The sequence below is a fragment of the Sphaerulina musiva genome (genome assembly GCF_000320565.1).
Source record: "Sphaerulina musiva SO2202 unplaced genomic scaffold SEPMUscaffold_3, whole genome shotgun sequence".
NCBI classification, from domain to species: Eukaryota; Fungi; Ascomycota; class Dothideomycetes; order Mycosphaerellales; family Mycosphaerellaceae; genus Sphaerulina; species Sphaerulina musiva.
In genome coordinates this window covers 2,658,564-2,679,719 of record NW_016017385.1, presented here as the reverse complement: position 1 = coordinate 2,679,719, position 21,156 = coordinate 2,658,564, and the positions used below count along the sequence as shown (strand labels likewise).

General features: G+C 41.7%; 1 protein-coding gene across 1 annotated transcript; it reads right to left on the bottom strand.

Moving 5' to 3' along the window:
• Positions 1-1,245: 1,245 nt before the first annotated feature.
• On the bottom strand, positions 1,246-1,401 carry SEPMUDRAFT_40122 (uncharacterized protein; the record flags this gene model as incomplete). The annotated part of the gene is made up of 1 exon (XM_016908771.1): positions 1,246-1,401. A coding segment is annotated over one exon (156 nt), but the record flags the coding sequence as incomplete, so codon positions are not given.
• Between the last annotated feature and the right edge of the window lie 19,755 nt (positions 1,402-21,156).

The following is a 21,156-nucleotide window of genomic DNA, read 5'->3' as shown; positions in this document are numbered from 1 at the left end:
ACCCTAACCCTAACCCTAACCCTAACCCTAACCCTAACCCTAACCCTAACCCTAACCCTAACCCTAACCCTAACCCTAACCCTAACCCTAACCCTAACCCTAACCCTAACCCTAACCCTAACCCTAACCCTAACCCTAACCCTAACCCTAACCCTAACCCTAACCCTAACCCTAAGTAGTAAGGAATATAGTATACGGTATACGCCGTAAGGGGGGCGAGGACAACGCTAGAAGGTAAAGCGAAAAATAATAGATCAAAAACCTTCGGACGGATTAGAAACCTTCTAGCCTAACTATTACTAGGCACCGGAGCGCCCGGCCGGCAATATAGTTATAATCCTAGAGTAGCTAAACTCGGATAGTACTAACCCGCCGCTATTAAAAGCGTAGGGCATATCTAAAACGACGCCTATAGAGGGCCTAGTTATAGATAAAGGATTAGACGGCGGCGGCGGCGGGGGGCCTAGCTATAGATAAAAGACTAGATAGCGGCGGCGGCGTAATAAATAGAAAAAGAATTAAAAGAATAGCGAGTACGCTACTCCTTCCTCTAACTATACGACGACGAAGAAGGAGAGTAGGTATCTATTAAGTAGTACGAGCCTATACTACGGAGAGAGATACTAGGAAGTAGAGATACCCGGTCGGTATATAGAAAGTTAAAAAGGCAGGGTAGGGAACTAGTATCTAGTACTAACCCTACTCGTTAGAACTAGTAATACTACCGCCTTTATCTAATAGGCTATTAAGTCGATAGAGTTTAAGAGAGTCCTTATTATAGGTATTCCGATAGACAATACTATCTAACCCCTCTAACTTATAGTACGTAGTACCCGGACGATAGGTATATATACAAAAGGGACCCTTCTAACGGAAAACTAGCTTTACCGAACGTAACGCTTCTAACTCTTTCCGATATACTATAACTAAATTACTAACCTCAAATTTATAGCGATCGATATAGTAGCGATCGTTAAAATATACCTTCGCTTAGTCCTATATTCTCTCTTATCGTAGGCGGGCGTCTTCTATATATAGAGCTATAGCTTCGAAGGCGGCGGCGCGTACGGCAAGAAGACTCTCGTAGTCGCGAATAGTACCCTAGTCCTAGATAGACGTAGTAGGGAACTAAAGCTCGATAGGTAGGATAGTATTATAGCTAATTATTAACGCTACCGGCGTCTTACCGGTAGACGATACCTCTATAGTACATTCCGCCTATAGTACTATAGGTACGTACGGGATCTAGGATATCTTGCCTCCGTCGGTTATCTTACTAAGCGCCGTAATAACAGGTTTGTACCTAACTTTAATAATAGCTATAGATTCCGGGTAGTATAGTAAGATATATAGACGAGCGACGCTATACTTACGAAGTAACGCCTCTACTTCCTCTAAGTTGTACTTAGCGTTATCGAGGAGGATCTTGTACAGCGTACCCTATCGGTAGAAGATCTTCTTCTAGATAAATTTCGCGACCTACTTCGATATAATCTGTTTAGCGGTAAGGCCGACGAATACCCGTACCTTAGGCTACTAAGACGTTGCCTCCTACGCTATTATAATCGATCCGCGGGTATTAATATAAACGCCGTTAATATACTACCGTTTACCGATAGCCTTAGAAGCAACTTCGCCTAAAGGAGTATAGGTACGAACGCCGTTATACTAATTATACTTAGCGTACTTCCTCTATATATATACCTAGCAATCGCTATATATACCGTCCTACTAGTAGCGCTATACTAATTTTACGTATATACCCTCGGTACTATAGTGCCTATACTTATCGTAGACTGTCTAGAGGATCTAGTCTCGTATAGATAGCTTATCGATAATACGCTATAACGGGAAGTTGCGACGGCTCTAGCGGAATAGAACCTTGTCTTTAATCTTAAATCTCTATAAGTACTTTAAAAACCGACAGTACTCGGATCGAGATATATAAGATAAGGGACGTAGTCTAAGGAGGACGTAGGCGATAGCCTTCGAAAAGTATAAATAACTCTTAGGTAGACTATCTAACTTATCTAGGAAGATAGAATCAATATAGGCAAGGTCGACGCCTTCTATATCTAGTAAGGTTTCGGGGGTCTAGCTAATAATCCGGATCGTAGCTGCCCGAACCGTACCGCCGGCGGTACCGGCCGCTCCCGGTAAGGCTCTAGAGGCCTAACTAAATCTATATAGCGCAAGCGTCGCCGTATTAACGTAGAAACTCTCGAAAAACTTATTATCGACTATATGCTCGATATCTTCTAACTCCGGCGGATCCGGGACGTCCTTACTTAATAGTAGTTAATAGGATAAGGTATCTAGGGCTATATACTTGTAACTAGAGATATGCCGAACTTCGAAGGTAAACAGCTAGATCTACGCTACCTACCTACTTATAGCGGTATTCGGGAGATTAGATATAGCGCGGTTTAGTTAATATACGAGAGTCTAAGTATTAACTTCTAGTACGAAGTATTGACCGAAGAGCTAGGGCCGAAACTTCTAGTATATCTTAAGTACCCCGAGGCACTCGAGTTTGCCGGCGTCGTACCGTTGCTAGCTAGCGGACTATATACTACTCTCGAAACGACTCGGTCGTCGCTTTCTATAGTCGTCCTCCTATATTAGTATATACCTATATCCGGACCTACTAGAATCAACCGTAATAACAATAGTACCTGCCCTATCCGAGTAGTCGATAGGGACTAGAGGCGGGGCCTTAACTAAGGCTACCGCAAGCACGTCCTTAGTACGCTAATACTCTATAGTCTACTCGAATTCAACGTCCTTCCGAAGTAGGTAGTAGAGTAGCTTAGCCTTAAGCGCGAACTTAGGTATCTAGATACGGAAGTAGACAACAATACCGATAAATACCCGGACGTCTTTTAAGCACTTCGGGTCTAGCTAGTCGACAATCTTCGCTACGTAGGCTATATTAGGATAGCGGCTATCGGTATCTATAATATACCCTACGATATAGATACGTTCTTAGAGGATCTGTAGCTTCTTAATAGCGACTATTATACCGGTACGCTTAATATCTACGAGGACTTAGTCGAGGTTAACGATATACTCGACAATAAACCGCCGTAGACTAGGCTCGAGTTCCTCTCTACTATAATTAGTCTTCGGCCCCTTAATACTAATATCGTCTAGGAAGGGGAGCGACCGGTATAAGATATAATCTATAAGAATACAAGTTATAACCCGGACAAATTAACTAACCGAATTCGTAGCGCTCTAGAGTAGAGTAGTCTACCGGAACAGGCTAAGATAAGTCTAGAAAGCCGTAAGATCTCGACTCTCTTTAGTAAGAGGGACCTAATCGTACCTAGAGAAAATGTTAAGGAGGGAAGCAACCTTGTACTCCGTAAAGTACTTAGCGAACTTATCTATATTAGGCGGTAGGCTAGCGTCGCGAATAGTAACCCGGTTAATCTCCGTCGTAGAGTTAATAAGGCGATAGTATTCCTTAGTAGGCAACTAACTAGGGCTAAGGATTTCTTCGTAACTAGGAAACATAGATTCCGATAGCAGCCCTTACTGTACTCTAACGTCCTAGCTTTATACTAGTCCCGGATAATACCCTCTATCGCCGTAAGTAGGGAGGGATTAAGACGAAAACCCGGATAACTCTACGGTATATACGGAACCGTACGAATAACTTATAGTAGTACGATGCTAGGAATAACCTATCTAAGATATATAAAATTCGCCGCTAAAGCAGCCTTACGATTAAAGAGCATCTCTTCGAGTAGATAACGTTCCTAGGTTATTAAGACTATACCTATCTCGACTATACGTAATACCTCTAGAGTAAGTCGACTACTCCGTAGGACATCCGAGAACTTCTTAATCAAGTAGCGCTAGTTATATAGTCCCGTCTCTAGCGGTATTACCGCCTTCCGTCGAAGAAATAGTTCCTTCTATTTAGTAGCGGTACCGATATTAGGGGACGTACTCTTCGAGATATCTATAGCGACGTCGATAGGCCGGATCTTCTACGCTTTCCGTTTGTATATAGTATATACTAGGATGTAGTACGTAGTACGGGCGCGGCGGGAGTAGGCCTAGTTAATATAGGAGTAATATAGTATCGACCGGAACGCCTAATTATCCTCGTCCGGATCCCTATCGACGATACGCGTAGTATATATTCCTGCCCTTTAACCTCCCTATTTACTATAAGAGGCGATGTTAGCCTAAACCTAAATTATAGAAGACCCGGGCCGTACTATACTAGTTAGGCCCTAGAGGCCCGACTAAATATTAGTAAGTACTAAAGACAAACCCGACGCAGACGCTATTATAGCTTCGACGCCGCTACTAATTTTCCCTGTCTACTAAAGGTAACAAACTGTTAGTAGCCCGTATCGCCGACGGTACTAGTAAACGTTACTAAATAATCTGCCGGGTCGGAGATCGTACCTTCCTAGGACCTATCGTTATAGTTTTTCGTAACTAATCTCGTCTTCCTCGTCTACGGGCGGCCTAGAATAAGAGGTATAGTATATGCCGTATTCGTAACAAACGCCGTTACCGCAACGGTAACGCTATATACCGAGATAGGTAGTCTCTAATAGACGCCGACAATCCTAGTTAACCCGTTCGATATAGATATATTAATCTTATCTAGCTAGTATATTATTAGCAAACCGTACTTCTAAACGATACTCTGCCGAAGGATAACTAACTTAGTACCCTTATTAACTAGTCTCTTATAGACCTTGCCTATATTACTTCCGAACATTACTAGGACCTAGATACTAGGCACTATAGTATAGTCCTACGTTACCGCCGATAGGTCAATATCTTTAGCCCTTTTATAGAGCTACTCTAGTCAACGGAGGCGCGGGCGGGAAACTATAGCCTTATAGTCGCTATACTGCCTAGTAGCTCGGATTATCTAAACGAACATCCGGTTAGGAACCCTTTCGTAGAGGTACTTCGATCGACGGGAGCGCGGGCGGGAAACTATAGCCTTATAGTCGCTATACTGCCTAGTAGCTCGGAATATCTAAACGAATATCTAGTTAGGAACCCGAGCTAGGCGACGGACATCCTCCTCCTCTACGTAAACAATCGACGTCTCGGTAACAACAACTTAGGTAGGAGTACTCGTCTCGGTCCCTCGACTTATAATACGCTTAACAGCCTTCTAAGTAGTAGGGTCGTTAGCAAATCTCGCGAACAAACCCTTAGTAAATAGGTCGCCTATCCGAAGTGCCTCTCTAACCGTTATCGCCGGTAGTATAGTATTCGTAAGCAGACTAAAGACGAAATCTTTAGAGGACGAAAAGGATAGGATAACGCCCTCCTTAGGCTCGTTGTCCTAAATCAGTTTATCTAGGCAACGTATCGCAGGCTTTTTCTTTGTCTTCGTCGGCGGGTTTACTAGAGCTAGCTCGGTAGCGTAATCCTAGCTCTATCTAAGTATAGCTTTCTTATCCTCCTAGTCGACTATTTCTACCTTATACCCGCTATTATAGTCGTTATCCGTATCTAGATCCCGAGACCTACTACTAACTATAGGAAGAATCGACCTCTATATCGCCCTCTCTAACTGTTTCGTCGTAGCGGTACCCTATTGCCCCTTAGCCTTAGCCTTAACTACCTTTACTAAGTAGCTCTTCCCTAGGATAGTAGGTATAAGCCTCCTTGCCTCCTTCTGCTAAGAGTCCTCTCGCGACAGCTCCTTAGCTAGTCGCGTTGTAGCCTAAACGAGGATAGTCTTGTCCTCTTTATCTACAATCTCTTCTACCTACGCTCGTTTATCCTTATACTCGGTAGCGTACCGGTCCTATATAGTATAGCCTAAGAAGGTATAGGCCTAGATAGCCTATAGAGTAAGGAGAGCCTATATAGCGACGGTAGGCAGGGCAACTACCGGGGGAACGCTAAGTTGGTCCCGAGGACAGAATCTCTTTTTAGCGGTATTAACAGCTATACGAAGATAGGCCGGGAACTTAATCGGGTTACTATAGTTTATCTCCCGTTCTAACTAAGGTAGGATCTAGGATAGGCGTAGGTACTACGAGTCCTATCTATACTTAATCCCTCGTAGGGATAGAGATTAACTAGCTCGGCTAAAGAAGTAGTAATTCCTCTTATTCCGGTATATAAACCTCTGCTAGGTAAGGTTACTTACAATCGGGCATTTATAGGCGAAGTAAGAGACGTTACTATATTAGAAATAACAATCCTTTAGTAGACTAGTAACCTATATTGTATCGATACAGATGCTCGCCGGTTCTACGGATAAATATAGGCTATTAGGATTCGACGGCCCGGGTATAGGTAGATACTACGTACTATAGGTACTAGATAGGGCTCTAGTCGAGTTAGTAGGTACGGACATCGTAGAGTAGTAGGCAGTAGATCTATACCCGAGATTTTAGTTAGGCCCTAGGGGCCCGACCAAATCGGAGCCTAAGGCAACTATACTATAATAAGCCTAAACTACGCTAGGCGGGTTTACTAGGTACGTATTACTACTTCCTCTCCCTTAGAAGGCTTAGTAGAGATCGAGTCGGAAGGTATCAAACTACTCGGCAAGGGCGTTAACTTTAGAGTTAAACTTATCGTTCTTCGAGGCCGGAGCCGTAATCGACGGTATACCCTTAAAGGAAGTCGAACTAGCGCCGGCCAAGTTCTCCTACAACTTGCCGAGTCTAGCTATAGTAGTCGGATCCTTCGTATACCGCTAACCGTCTATCTCTTTAAGAAGCCTCTTCCTAGTAGCGAAAACCTTCTTAAAGTTGTTATACGTCTTTAGTAACTTAGGGTATAGACCGAACTCTCTCCGAAGGACTATCTCTACTTTGTTAGGCAGGCCCTTTAGAAAGAGCTTAGTACGGTTAAAGTTAGAGAGCTCCGCCGTAGAGTAGCGTCTAATAGCGGCGGTAAATTGCTTTAGGAAATATAGGTTGTTACGAGTCTCGTTACGTAGGGTATTATATAGTTAATTAAGGTACTCCCGGGAGGTAACGTTGCTATAGTAGTCCTTCTCGATATAATTGATAGTTACCTTCTCCTTAAATTCTGCCTAGTTGTTACCGGGTAGGTCGAGGCCTTCGATCTTAGAGCGGGTAACTATATCGCATTTAAGAAGAAAATCGTTAATAACCTCCTTTTCGTCCTTACTTATACGGTACTTATCTCTTATTATCTCGTAACGACGGAGAGCGTCCGTAATATTGTTTCCGTTAAACGTAGGGTTGCCGTCGGTACTAGGTATAGGCGGCTCCTTCGTAGACCTCTCGCTCCTTTTAGTAATTTTCTCTATTATACTAGCGACGCCGGAGGTTATCGAGGATATAACGTTTTAGTTCGTTACGAGGAGCTCTATAGCCCGGTACTATTCTTCCGTACTTATCGGTTTCGGCGTAGTAGGATAAGTAGAGCTGCTCGACGGAGTTAACGTAGGTATAGACGCCGAAGGTCTAGCCGTAGCTAGTCCGGATCTAGATACTATATTAATAGGGCGGTTTCGGATCGAGATGTTAAGCTATCGATCGTACTCGTCTAAGTCTACGGAGGCGTTCTCGATCGAGTCGGCGTAGCGGAGGCTATTAGTAACGGGGTCGGAGTGTTCGGTAGCTAATATCGTTCTCGTTCGTTAGTACGTACGTATACGGGTTCGGTACGTTCTCGTTCTTTAGTATATACGTATATGTATTCGTCTTTAGTCTTGTTTTCTATCTTAATCTCCTCGGCTACGTATAGTAGTACTTTAATCCTACTCCTTTCGGTTAGGCCCCGGGGGCCTAACTAAATCCTAACCCCTTTCGGTACCTATATTATAGTTAGTACAACTTAAATCCCGAATCCCCTCTCCCGTTCTACGATATTAGTCGGCCGCTCGCTCTTACGGCCTATACCTCGCCGTCGGCCTCCCTATAACGTCTATTATCTCTAAGGCTAAAGACCCCTTTTCTCTAACGTCGCGTTAATTACTTTTCCCTACCTTATGTTCGTAACCGTATTATATCGTAGCTTACCCTATACCTAATTAGGAACTATACCCTTCCTTATACCGAATTAGGAACTACGCCCTACTATATCGTATCGTACCTTAACCTTATACCGTATTACCTAGTATAGGAACTACGCCCTAGGAACTACGCCTAATTAATCTCGAACTTTGTCGTTTAATACTATACCTTCTCGTACCGCGTTGTAATAGTCTCCTTTTTAGGGTCAAACGCGTTCCCTATCTTCTATCCTGTCCTCTATACCTATCCTTTTTTTGCCCTCCTCCTCTAACCTATAACTATTCCTACTCCTGCATTTTGTATATAATAGCCCTACCTTCGGCTCTATTTATTACTATAAAGCCCTCTCTCCTACTACCGTCCTCGAGTAGACGATCGGATAGGCCCGGCTTATAGTAGGTCGCGGCGTAGCTCTACGGTAAAAGGGGTAGGATAGGTAGAGGTCCGGAAGGACGCGGAGATGCCTATAGGTAGTAGGAACGGTAATATTAGAAGACAAAGCGTACTATAGGGTAACGACATTAATTATAGTAGAGTAGGTATCCGTACGTCTACGTCCTAATTATATCTAGGCCTCGTTATAGGTTAGGTTAGGTATAGGTTAGGTATAACCTAACTTAAATACCTAACCCTACAAATAAGCTAGGTACCTAGCTTATAAGCGGGGTATAACCTAACGGTAAAAACCTAGTAGGTATACCTAATAGGTATTGTAATAGGTATTATATAATACGAGTTGAATACCTACGAAATAGTAGAAAATAATATAAATAAGGCATATATACCTACTATCTGATTCCTAGAGCGCAGATTTTGATAGGAAAATATTTTATGCTTACTACAGCTGCCGACTATATATACCGACTATATATATAGACTAAAAAGAGATTACTAGAAAGGAAAGCTCTAACTAATTAATTATAGTTATAAGCTACTATATACTAAGGACAGAAACTACCTTACTTCTTAGTAAGTAGCTAAGTATCTAGAGCAGATTGCTCCTTTGCTTAAGCGTCTTAAATCTTTTAATAGGCGCAAAGCTAATCTTCGAAGTTTAGCTACTACTAACTATAATACTAACGCGCAATTTTCTTCGTATCTCCCTCGAGAGTTTGCTAAGTAAGGCGTACGCTATCTTCTGAACGCTCTTTCGTAATAGTAAGCGCGTAAGCTGCCGCTACTAACTTATTAGCGTAGGCTTCTAACCTCTGCTTAAGAGTTTGCTTATTATCGCTAGTATTATTATCTAGCTCTTCTTAATTATAACTAGCTTAAAAGTCTCGACCTTAAACATCTTAATCTTGCTTATCTTGCTCCTACTTATCTTCGTCCTACTTATCTTCGTCCTAATTATCTACGTCCTACTTATCTTCCTCTTACTTATTATCTAGTAGTAGCGGAGTATTATCCTAAGCTATTAAATTAGTATATTATAATTCATAATAAAAGAGGAGTAACTTACTAAGAGTTGCCTACTAAGCAGTAGTATCCTCGCTATTATTGTTGTCTATATAGTCGGATTCTGAGTAGCGTCTAGTATATCCTTGTCGGAATCGTAATTAACAATTCGTCGAGGCTTCTTAGTTAGGAGAGGCTTATATTTTAGCGTAGCCTTCGGTTTTAGTACCTTAGGAGCTTTGTTCTTCTTTAGCTCTATATAGATAAAATTGGGATTAATAGGACTAGAATTGTAAAGACAGACTACGAAATCGTTAGGCCAAACACCCTACTCCTTAAGGAGCGAGCGAAGATACTCTATATCTTTGCCTTAGAGTATAACGCACTTAGCGTAAATAGCCAAAAGGTTAGCCGCTAGAGGAGGTAAGTAAGTAAGTAAGTAATTAATTAGAAAGAATAAGAAATAGGAAGACTTATAGGTAAAGATTCTTACTAAGAGAGACTTAGTATATTCTTGAAGAACGCTAAGAGCGCTTGCTTAAATACGAAGAGGTATATAAGCCTAATCTATAACGAGCTCCCTAATAAGTCTAGCAAATAGAGTTTTCTTAATATAGAGTAGGCTCTCCTTCTAGTACTTCCTAATCTCTTTAAGAGCTAATACTTTAAGAAAGTTAGTACCGACTACAAATACCGACTATAAGTGCCGACTACAAATGCCGACTATAGATCTGAAATTCTAGAATTACTTACTACCTAGGGTATATCTATATCCCTTCTTAATACGAGCGCCTAGAAGCTTTTTACTACCTATACGCGAAGGAAGTCCCTTTCTACTAGTACGAGGAGTCTTGCGAGCGATCGATTGTTTGCGCTTCTACGTAATCGATATAGCCGAGGCTATTATAGTAGATTAGTACGCTAGTATAGTATAGTAGCGGTAGTATAGTATAGTATAGTAGTGTAGTATAGTATAGTATAGTAGTATAGTATAGTATAGTAGTATAGTATAGTATAGTAAAGGTAGTAAGGAAAGAGAGAAAGGAAGGGAGCAATATTAATATAGTAAGTTAGGTTTTTTCTAAAGTAGAGAGTAACTTTGTATTATTAGAAGACAACCGCTCGGCTAATTAGAGGCTACGGATAGTTTGCTACCTAAGTAATAATATATACGTAATTTATACGAGATCCAAATAAGGTTTTCGTATATAATCTTCAATTGCCGGGAGTAACCGGCAGGTACGGTTAGTAGGTACGGTCGGTAGGTAGGGTCGGTAGGTACGGTCGGTAGAAGCCCTCCCCTAGGTAAATAGGTAGTAAATATTATCGGAAAGTCTTATCGGTAGGAGTCGTAATTATTCCTCTAAGAGATAGTTAGTAGATATAGTCCGCAGATATAGTCGGCAGACATAGTTAGCAGATTCCTAAAAGCTTAAAAGTTATCTTTTCCGTTATTTTCCTCTAGGAAGCGCTTCCGAATCTATCGACAAAGTACTATATCCTTTTACTATAACGTTACTCGTTTCGTATATATTATAAGTATATTAGACACTTCGAACTCAAGTATAAGAAACGCTTCCGTCGCTTCCTATAGATAGAGGAGGGCCTCTACTTAGAACCGGTATATACTACTTAAAGATTTACTTATAATATCTAAAGTAACTTCCCGACAGATCCTCTAGAAAGGTAGTCGACGTATTAACAGCTCGGTCGTCTTCTAGTATCTCCTAATCTCGCGGAGAGTAGCTATACTAGGCTTTATTCGTCGCTTAGTTCTCGCTTTAGGTACCTTTCGTATTATAGGCTTCTTCTATAGCCGTTAACTCCCTATCGGCCTCTTCTTCCCTAAATAGGACTTTTTCGTAACTAGTTTCGTACGTCCCTGCCTCCTTTCGGCTAGGCTTTTACTTAGTCTAGGAGAGGCTATCGGTTAAGGTAGTTGTCGTATACGCCGCCTAATCGGTATATCCGAATCGTCGCTAGTCTCCGGACTATAGATTACTAGACCTATATCTTAATTTGCTTACCTTTCTTCCCTCTCTCCGCTATAATTAGGATTATAGATTACTTCTATAGTACCTTAAGTTGCCTACTTGTCCTCTTTCTCTCTACTATAATTAGGATCGTAGATTACTTTTGCGGTACCCTTAGTTCCCTACTTTTCTTTCCCCTTTCCGAGATAGGATATCTTTTCGAGCGGCTCTATTCGTTCCTCCTATGTCCTATCTAACTACTTCTAAGTCCTTATATTAGTTCCGCTATTAAAAGCAGCCTTCGGAAGCCCTCTAGGTCTCGATTGTTCGTCCTATAGTAAATCGAGTCTATAGTCGAGTTAGTCGTCGTTATCCTTAGGGAGGGAGGCAGAGACGTAGGTAGAGAGGGAAACAGTATCTATATTAGGCATTTTAAGAGCTTTAAGTATATCTCGGTAGATTAACAAAGTTAACGATAGAGAAGAAAAGAGAGAAGGAAAATATAGGGGATATAAGGAAAACCCGGAGTTTGCTAAGGCGCTTATCTCTAGAGTATATCGGATCTCGCAGGAAGGTAATTAGTAATCTATATAGGGATTCTATATATATCCTAAGGCCGCTAGTAGGGTATACGCCTTATACGCCGACTACGTCTGCCGAATACGTTTATCTATAGCTATAGGACCTATTGTTTTCTCTAGGGCGGATATATAATTTGGACGCGTATTTATATATAGGTCCTAGATATATATACTTAATATATATATCGTTTTAACATAGATATCTATATACTATATATATACAACCCCTACTAGCAGTTGTCCTAGTAGTAGCAAACGAACGGACAACAACTTATATTCGAAATTAATAACGCCTAGGAGGGGCGACTTACGTATAGTTCTTATACTTAAGGTATTATCTAGAATAACGTCGGCGGTATAGTAGTACGGTAGAGTATTATTAGTCCAGAAGGATAGGTAGTATCGTTGCCCGGCGTAACTAATGCCGGGATTCGGCTACTACCTAAACCTTAAATTGCCCTAGTAGGGTAAATTTACTTTCTCTCTCTTACTTTACTATCTTACTATAATACCTCTATAATACCCGTACGGGCCGTACCTCCGTACCTTTACTAGCGCCGTCGATACCTACCTTCGTAATTAGACCGAGTTCTTCTTTAACTACTATACTAATATTAGAAACTATTACTATACCGAAACGTAAGAGCAATACCCTAGAGGCACTAGTAAATAAGCGCGTAAAGCTCGGCGTAGCCTCGAAGTTACTCGAGGAGTACTCTCTTAAGCTAAATACTCTATAGGACAGAGAGCGTACTACCGCTATAGACGAAGAAAAGAAGGTATAGAATCGATACCGCAAAGCGCGCAACGAATCCTTTGCGCGATTTAAAAAGGCACAAATCAAGGAGTATACGAGCTTTAAGAGCCTTACTAAAGATAAGCAATAGGAACTTATCGAAGGCTAGAGAAAGATATATATAAAGGAGTATAATCAAAAAGCGTAAGTGTAGTAGGCGGATGTAGTCGGCGGATATAGTCGGTAGATTTAAGTACTAACTTCTGATTTAGTATAAAGAAGCAGAGTAGAAAGAGTACAATACTTCCTCCTAACGAGTAGGCAAAGATTAATAAAGCCGACTAGTTTCTCGAACTCGGCGATATCGACTCTAAGGAACGATTAATATTCTAGAAAGAAGACTAGATTAAGTAGGAATAGGAGTATCTATCTATTAGCGAGGAGTACGATAAAGGGGTTAGCGGCCTTAGCAATTATTGCCTTCCCTCGGAATTAGTTCTTAATCTATTGTCGACTCTATAGATAGAGGAAGCGAGGGCTAAGTCTATTAGTACCTTTGCTATCTAGGCATCCTCTTCTACTTTTTCGACGGCCTATAATTAATAGTACTCTTCTATCTACTACTTCTAGGACAAGATTGTTATCCTTAAGAACCTAGATATACTAAATAAGAAAGATATAAAAGAGGTCTTAAAAATCGTTAGTAGCGAGACAATAAAGGTAAATATCTGCCGACTATATTTGCCGACTATAGAAACTAATTATAATTCTAGATTTGTATCGAAGAAGTCCGAATACTATTACTATATAAGATCTTCTTGCCTATTAAGCGAGCCGTTTGCCGGAATGTCCTATCGTAGGATACTAAAGCTTAAGCCTACTATAGAGAGCGATTGCTAGGCCCTTCTTGGCTTATTCCCCCTACCTACGACTATACAGCTAACGGCTTTTTGCCTTTAAAGACAATAAAGGAGAATAAGTATCTCGCGAAGATAGCGTATAAGATGTATAAGAAAGAGAACTCTCTTATAAAGGAACAGATAATATAGCTAGCAGTAATATATAGTCTTATCTATTGTAGCGTAAAAGAGTATACTAGAATTACTCTCGAAGCTATCCTCCTCCTCCTCCTCTAAGAAGACGAACTCTACCTCTCGATTTCTAGTCTTAAGGAACTAGTTAAGAAGGACAAGAGACTAGCTACCCTTATTAAAGTTTAAGACTAAGAAGCGGAAGCGATAGGTAAATAGCAAGCGACGCCTAAACTAGGGTTTCGATAGGTTAGCTCGGATATAGCAGTGTTTCGGCATATCCTATTAGCTATACCCTTGTTATAGCGTAATACTATAATTAAGTATAGGAAATTCTCTTTCTTTTTCCCCTTTCTACTCCTACTTCTTTAAGATACCTCTAGACTTTTACGCTATTGTCGTCTATCTACTATGTTTTCGTCCTCCTTCTCGTCCTCCCTAGGAGTAGGAAGCTCCTAGCTCGAATCCTCCTTCTAGCCCGATACCTCTTCTAGGACCCCTACGCGATCGAGCGTACGGCTACGCTAGCGCTATAGGACGATACTCAACGCGCTATCGAGTCTAACACTAGGTCGACGCCGACGACAACCTAACGTTAGGCGGCGTAGAACGAGACGGCCGAGTCTAGTAGAAGAGGAACTAGATAGTTCCCTTATTCTCCCTATCGAGCCTAATTATATAGGAGAGTAGGATATTAAGTCAAATTACTAGCTATAGAGGCTTAGGTATAAGGACAACTTTAAGCGTTAGTACGAGGTACGGTAGTAGAATTATACCGGAAAGCGCCTTAAAAAGCGGAACGGTCGTACTATGTTCGATCGGTCCCTAATTACCTAGAGGAGTAAGTCTCGGATATCTTAGATATAGGATTTCCTAGAGGAGGGAATGCTTTAAGAAGATACGACGCCTAAAGTCGTATATAGATACTATAACGCTGTACTAAAACATCTAGTACTAAATACTAGTACAATATCTATCGAGAAGTATCTCGACTCCTCGAACTACTAGGAGAAACAAGATAAGCGAGGGTTTATAAAGGAGATGTTTACGGCTGCGAAGCATCGACAAGTAAGTACTAACTAACGCCGACTATACCTACCGACTACGTCTGCCGACTACGCTTAGCTACTTTTACTAAGACAATATTTCTAGACTATTAGCAATCTACGGTAGACAAGGGACCTAGGCTATATACTAGACGATTTCCCGCGCCTATACTTTAAGATAATTGTCGATAACGGTCTACTATTCTAGTTCTTTGAACGACCCTCGGTAAAACAGACTTATATAGCACTTCTCCCGGAATAGATCGAGACAATTCCGTTCAAATACGCGTCGATATACCGAAGGATACTCGATACTAAGGTTATAGACTCCGCCGACTCCCTTAAAGCCCGTCTCGCTAGAAGATTCAAGATAGCTATCGCGTATAATAGTTAGCAATCTAGGACTATAAAAACCTTATTCCTAACTATACGGGTCTACTAGATTGACGACTAATAGACTTAGTATAAAGGGATGCTTAGTTTCCCTTATATTACTAGCCGTTATACTAGTAATTATCTTGCGGAGATACTATTCGAGATCTTACAAGAGTTCGAGATTAAGTACCGATTAACTGCTATTACGTACGACAATGCCTCTAACAATAAGACGCTATACAATACGATATAAGGACACTTACTCTACTATTATTACCCTCCTCTAATATTCTATAGTGTTTTAGCGATTGATACTTGTTAAGAGAGGTACGGTATAACGGTTACTAAGCTACTAACGAGCTTAGAGCAGCTACCTCTCTATCTAGGTACGGAGACTAGTCCCGAATTAGAGATAGGAGAGGAAGAGGAGGAGGCAATTACGGAGTATAATCGAGGTAGCCGTCCGGAGCGATTTCCCTACTTTGCCTATACTACTCAACTTCCCCTAAAGGCCTTTTTCGACTACCTAGGGCTTTGTCCTACGAACGACCTTTCCGAATTCTAGGATTACGACAAGGATAGAAAGATATTATAGAGAAGAAGAGTCTAGAGCAAGCAAATTAGCCGTCCTTAAGCTAATAGTATACCCTATCTTCTTTTAAAGGTAAGATTAGTGTCTACGCCTAATAAACTATAAACCCTTCGACCTCGAAAGTATAGTCGACTCGCGTAGTCGGCAATTATAGTTAGCAGTTCGTTACTCTAGCTAATCTTAATCTCTAGATCCGGAAGCTTTGCGTCTTTATTAACTCGAGCTCCTAAAGGTTCGAACAGTTTATTAACCTCTAGAAAGAGATGCTTTAAAAGAAGCAGCTATTTGTAAAGTACCGTCGGTAGAAAGGCGTTTAAGATCGTATCCTAAGGGTCGTTCAAGACGTAAAGATAAGGTAGTCCTTAACAACGTTAATACTCGATCGCTTTAGTAGACTCTAAGTAGTTATTGAATCTTATATCGAGCGACTTGACCTAAGTAAAGATATAGGCATCGATTCCGAAGAATAGCAAAGGGTAGAGTACCTTATCGACCTTACGAAACTATTTACAGCGGCGATAGCGGTAATTAGAACTACGAAAGGTCCGACGATTTACCTTGTCCTCGTATACTACAACAAGCTTTTCGATATTCTAGAGGAGGCGATAAAGCGACTTAAGAATAAGAGGATACTCTAGAAGAAGGATGTCTTTTAGGTATACGAGGCTACTTAGGCTAAGCTAGAGAAATATTATCGAGATACCTAGGATCGATTTAGCAATTACTACAGTATTAGCGTCCTCCTTGCCCCCTACCTTAAGCGGAAGTTCTAGGTACGCGATAACTTTAGGGATAAAAGTTACTACGCGTATTACGAGGGTAAGCTAAGGGCAGAGTAGGAGAAGAGCTATCGTTTATTATCGAGTACCTCTACCTAGTAGGGCCGTTTTAGAAGGAGTTAGTATAAAGGCTATATCGACTTTACTCTTAGTAGGAGTATAGAGTCTTCTTAAAGTTAAAGACGCAGTACTAACGAGGATAACGAGCTCGCCGACTATTTAGACGCTAATATAGATAAAGGGGATCTATTCGAGGTACTAAAGACGTAGTCTTCAATAGAGTCTAAGTACCCTACTCTCGTATTAATAGCGCGGGATATTCTCTATATTCCTACCGCCGGAGTTAGGTATAAGCGCGATTTCAGTATCGCTCGATACTAAAGTCGTTTTAATCGCTAATACACTATATCAACATTCTCTAGATTAATAGTATCTCGTTTTCGCTATCGGGACGATAAGTACGATACTAGAGTTCTTATCGCCTAAGAGGCTATAGAGGTTTCCTAAGCGCTTCTTAGTACTCTAACTTTATAGGAGATCCTTAGTAAAGACCGAGAGTAGACGAAAGATCTTATAGAACGGATTAGTAACTTAGATACGATTAGCGATAACGAGGGTAATATAGTAGAGGAGCTAAGGCGATTAGTACGCCTAAGTTTCAAGCTTGCGTAGGAGTACCTCCGGGATACTACGAGACGATTATAGGGAGGTTGCTTTAAGCTTGTATAAAGTTTACCTACCGACTATATTTGCCGACTATATTTCTTAAGATCTAAAATATTATAACTTGTAGTATAGCGTATATATAATCCTGAGTTTCTTTATTCAATTTAACTATAATCTTTACTTTCGTATCTATATTAGGTTTATATACAGTTTCTTTTCTTATACCTAGTCTAAATAAATCGCTTCTTCGCTCTCGTTAGGGCACCCGGTTTCTAGGTTTTTTATTTCTATATACGAAGATTCAATACCTAATAGGTACGCAATACCTACTAGGTATCGCAATACCTACTAGGTTTGTACCCAACCCGATAGGTTAGGTATACCTAGCTAAATACCTATACCTATTAGGTTTTGCTAATACCTAACCTACCCTATATACCTACTAGGGTAGGTTGTACCTATAATAAGGCCTAATTATGTCCGTCCTCTCCTCCGTCCTAAAAAGAAGAAAACTACCCTATATAGCTACCCGCCGGGAGTAGTACGGCCCTCCCGGGCCGTCCGGCTCTCGGCTCTGCCCTAACGCCCTACGTAAAAGAAACACGCCTAGCCGCTCAATACTATATTAACTAACTCTTTTACTTAGATTTACGCTAGTTATACCCTTTGTTCTACGCTTAGTAGCTGCCTATAGTAGGCGTACGTAGGCTCTATACTAAGTAAATAAAGTATATCCGGATACAGCTTACTTATACGCTTTGTACCCTACGTATAATACTAGCGTTACCTACTTACTATATTAACTGCCCTCCTTACTTGCCTATAGAAGGCGTAGTTAGTCTAGTATACAAAAGGTACGCCTTTCGCTACTCTGCTCCCTTCTATCTATACTTCTAACCGTCGACCTAACTAAGCCTCTACTTCGCTACTCTACTCTTCGAACTACTCTAACCTAACCTAGCCTAACTAAGGTAAGGGCCCCTATACTATATCGCCGCTAGAATTAATATTAGCTAACTACTACTAGCTCCTAGGCAGTTTTAATAACCTCTTACTATTATAGCGTTCTCCGAAGCGGCCCTCTTCTCTATTAGTAAGACGTTCGTAATACCCTTTATAGACTACGCCGTTATACTATCTAATATAGTCGATAGTACTACTAGTATTATAGAACGACGTAGAGATATAGTATACCGAGAGACTACCGAAAACCGAGAGCCTATTAACTAGCGAACCCTAAGCCGTATTCTAGACTTTAGGGTACGTACCGAAGCTGCTCGCTACTAGGACGCCTATCTCGACGACGACGCTATCGATAGGTTCCTAACGATAATCTATAAGGACTTAAATCTAAAGAGGAGGAGGGCAGTACTATAGGCCCCTATTGTCGATATCGACAATAAAAGGATATAGGCAATTAAGTACTCGCTACTATAGTAGCTAGCTCTAGTAGAAAAGTACCGGTCGGGCGAGATATCGAGGGCGCTATAGTTATAGGCGATAAGAACGAGATTCCGTCGTACTAGCGTCTCTAACGCTAATATATTTCTTAAGCTCGATATAGTCTTCTTCCTACGCTATAGGCAAGGCTACTAGACCCTTAACGTTATCTTCCCTTTAAAGAAGATATTTGCGACGCTAAATAGTTTAGCTAACGTTCTACTATATATAGAGTTCGAAGCCGAGTTTATATACCCTTTTCTAGAGGGCTTCTTCGGTCTCCTCTACTAAGAGGATTAGTAGCGCGATATATTAGAGACTAATCGTCCTACCGAGTCCTTATAGTAGCGGAACCCGACCGACTACGGTACTATTATATATATATATATACTATTGCTCTTACTACGAAAAAGACTCCGTCGCTACTCTATATTAGCTATATAAGGCCGATTCGAGAGGCGATTGTAGGTACCCTAGTATTAGAAGAGTTCGTCGAGAGGCTATAGAAGCTTTAAGGGAAGAGAGGTTATACTAGATAGTTAGAAGGTAGAGGTTCTATTTTTTCCCTCGAACCGGCTCGGGCGATATAATATATCTACGTAGGTATATACAATATTACTAAACGAATTCTATTCTCCTCTATCGATCCTAACCTATCTCTAAAATCTAATCTAGACTACCCCTATACTATAGTCGAGACTTATTTCGTCCGGACTACCGGCTAACGAGTACTACCTCTCTTATAACCCGGCCCTACTAGGACCGCCGGTTTGTATCGCTCTCGTATATAGCCCTACTACGGAGGGTACTACTAGTACCGTTAGCTCTATAGAAGCTAGGTCCGGCGTATATACGACCCTACCGCTAGTCCTAATAGCAGCCGTCCCTCTAGTAACTAACCCTACCGGAATATAACGACTACTGCCCCTCTCGTAACCTAGTCCTACTAGGACTGCCGGTTTGTATCGCTCTTGTACGTAGCCCTACCGTAGAGGGTACTACTAGTGCCGTTAGCCCTATAGGAGCCGGGTCCGGCGTATATATAACTCTACCGCCGGTCCTAACGGCGGCTATCCCTCTAGTAACTAACCCTACCGGAATAGGACGACTACTACCCCTCTTGTAACCCGGCCTAGCTAGGACCGCCGGTTTATATCGCTCTTGTACGCGGCTCTACTATAGAGGGTACTAGTAGTACCGTTAGCCCTATAGGAGCTAGGTCCGGTATATATACGACCCTACCGTCGGTCCTAACGGCGGCCGTCCCTCTAGTAACTAACCCTACCGGAATAGGACGACTACTACCTCTCTCGTAACCTAGCCCGGCTAGGACTACCGGTTTGTATCGCTCTCGTATATAGCCCTACTATAGAGGGTACTAGTAGTACTATTAGCTCTATAGGAGCCGGGTCCGGCGTATATACGACCCTACCGCTAGTCCTAACGGCGGCCGTCCCTCTAGTAACCGACCCTACCGGAACGGGACGACTACCGCTCCTCTAGTAACCCGGCCTTACTAGGACTACTAGTTTGTATCGCTCTCGTACCTAGCCCTACCGCGGAGGGTACTACTAGTACTATTAGCTCTATAGAAGCCGGGTCCGGCGTATATACTACCGTCCTGCTATTAAGAAGGCTATATAGGATACGAGGCCGCTACTAGCTAGCTAGCGAGGTTAGTACTCCTCGCTAGTAGTACTAAGTATAATACCTAATACTTAAGCTATAACCCGGACCGCCTAGATAGCGTCGCCGCCGCCGAACTTAGTCTTGCCTCCGAGCTAGTCGATATACTTTTCCTAGATATCGAAAGTACGGCTATACTCCTACTTAAGCTATTTGTACTTACGAGCGCTTCTGTCTACGAATATAGCTATAGCTATAGAGATAACGACGTCCGGATATAGGTAGGAACCGCTATCGGTAACCCGCTTATATATAGACTATAGTTAGTAGTAGTAGAAGTAGACTACGTATCGTAGAAGCTACTACTAGCGGTTATACTAGATAGCTTCTATCTTATAGTAGAGGACGCGGTTTCTCTTATAATACTCGTTAAATTTATATAGTATATACTCGCCTACTACGAGACAAAACGTATACCGGCCTAGAAGTATAGCGAGGGTACGCTAGTAGCTATCGAGTTCGGCGACGGAACGACGGAAGGCGTCGTTAAGGAGTAGGCTAGTAGTATAGAAGCTCGGCGGTTAGAAGGACGAGGAAGGAAGGGCGATCGAGACCGAACTACGTAGGATATATACTCTAAATATAGTAGTAGAGTATAGTCGACTAGGTAGTAAGAATACGAAAGCAGCTAAGAAGGAGGACGCTATAGTACCTAACGACGGAGGACTAGTATAGAGCGAGGATAGTCGATAGTATAGAGGTACTACCGGATCTACTACGCCTATAGCCGAAGGGGTCGAGACGCAAACCTATATAGAGAGAGGCCGGAGCGGCGGTAGGTATATATAGTAGAGCTCGTCGACCTCTCTATATATCTGCTCCCGCCGTTCCTTAGTATATTCTAGATAGGCGTCCTTATCGA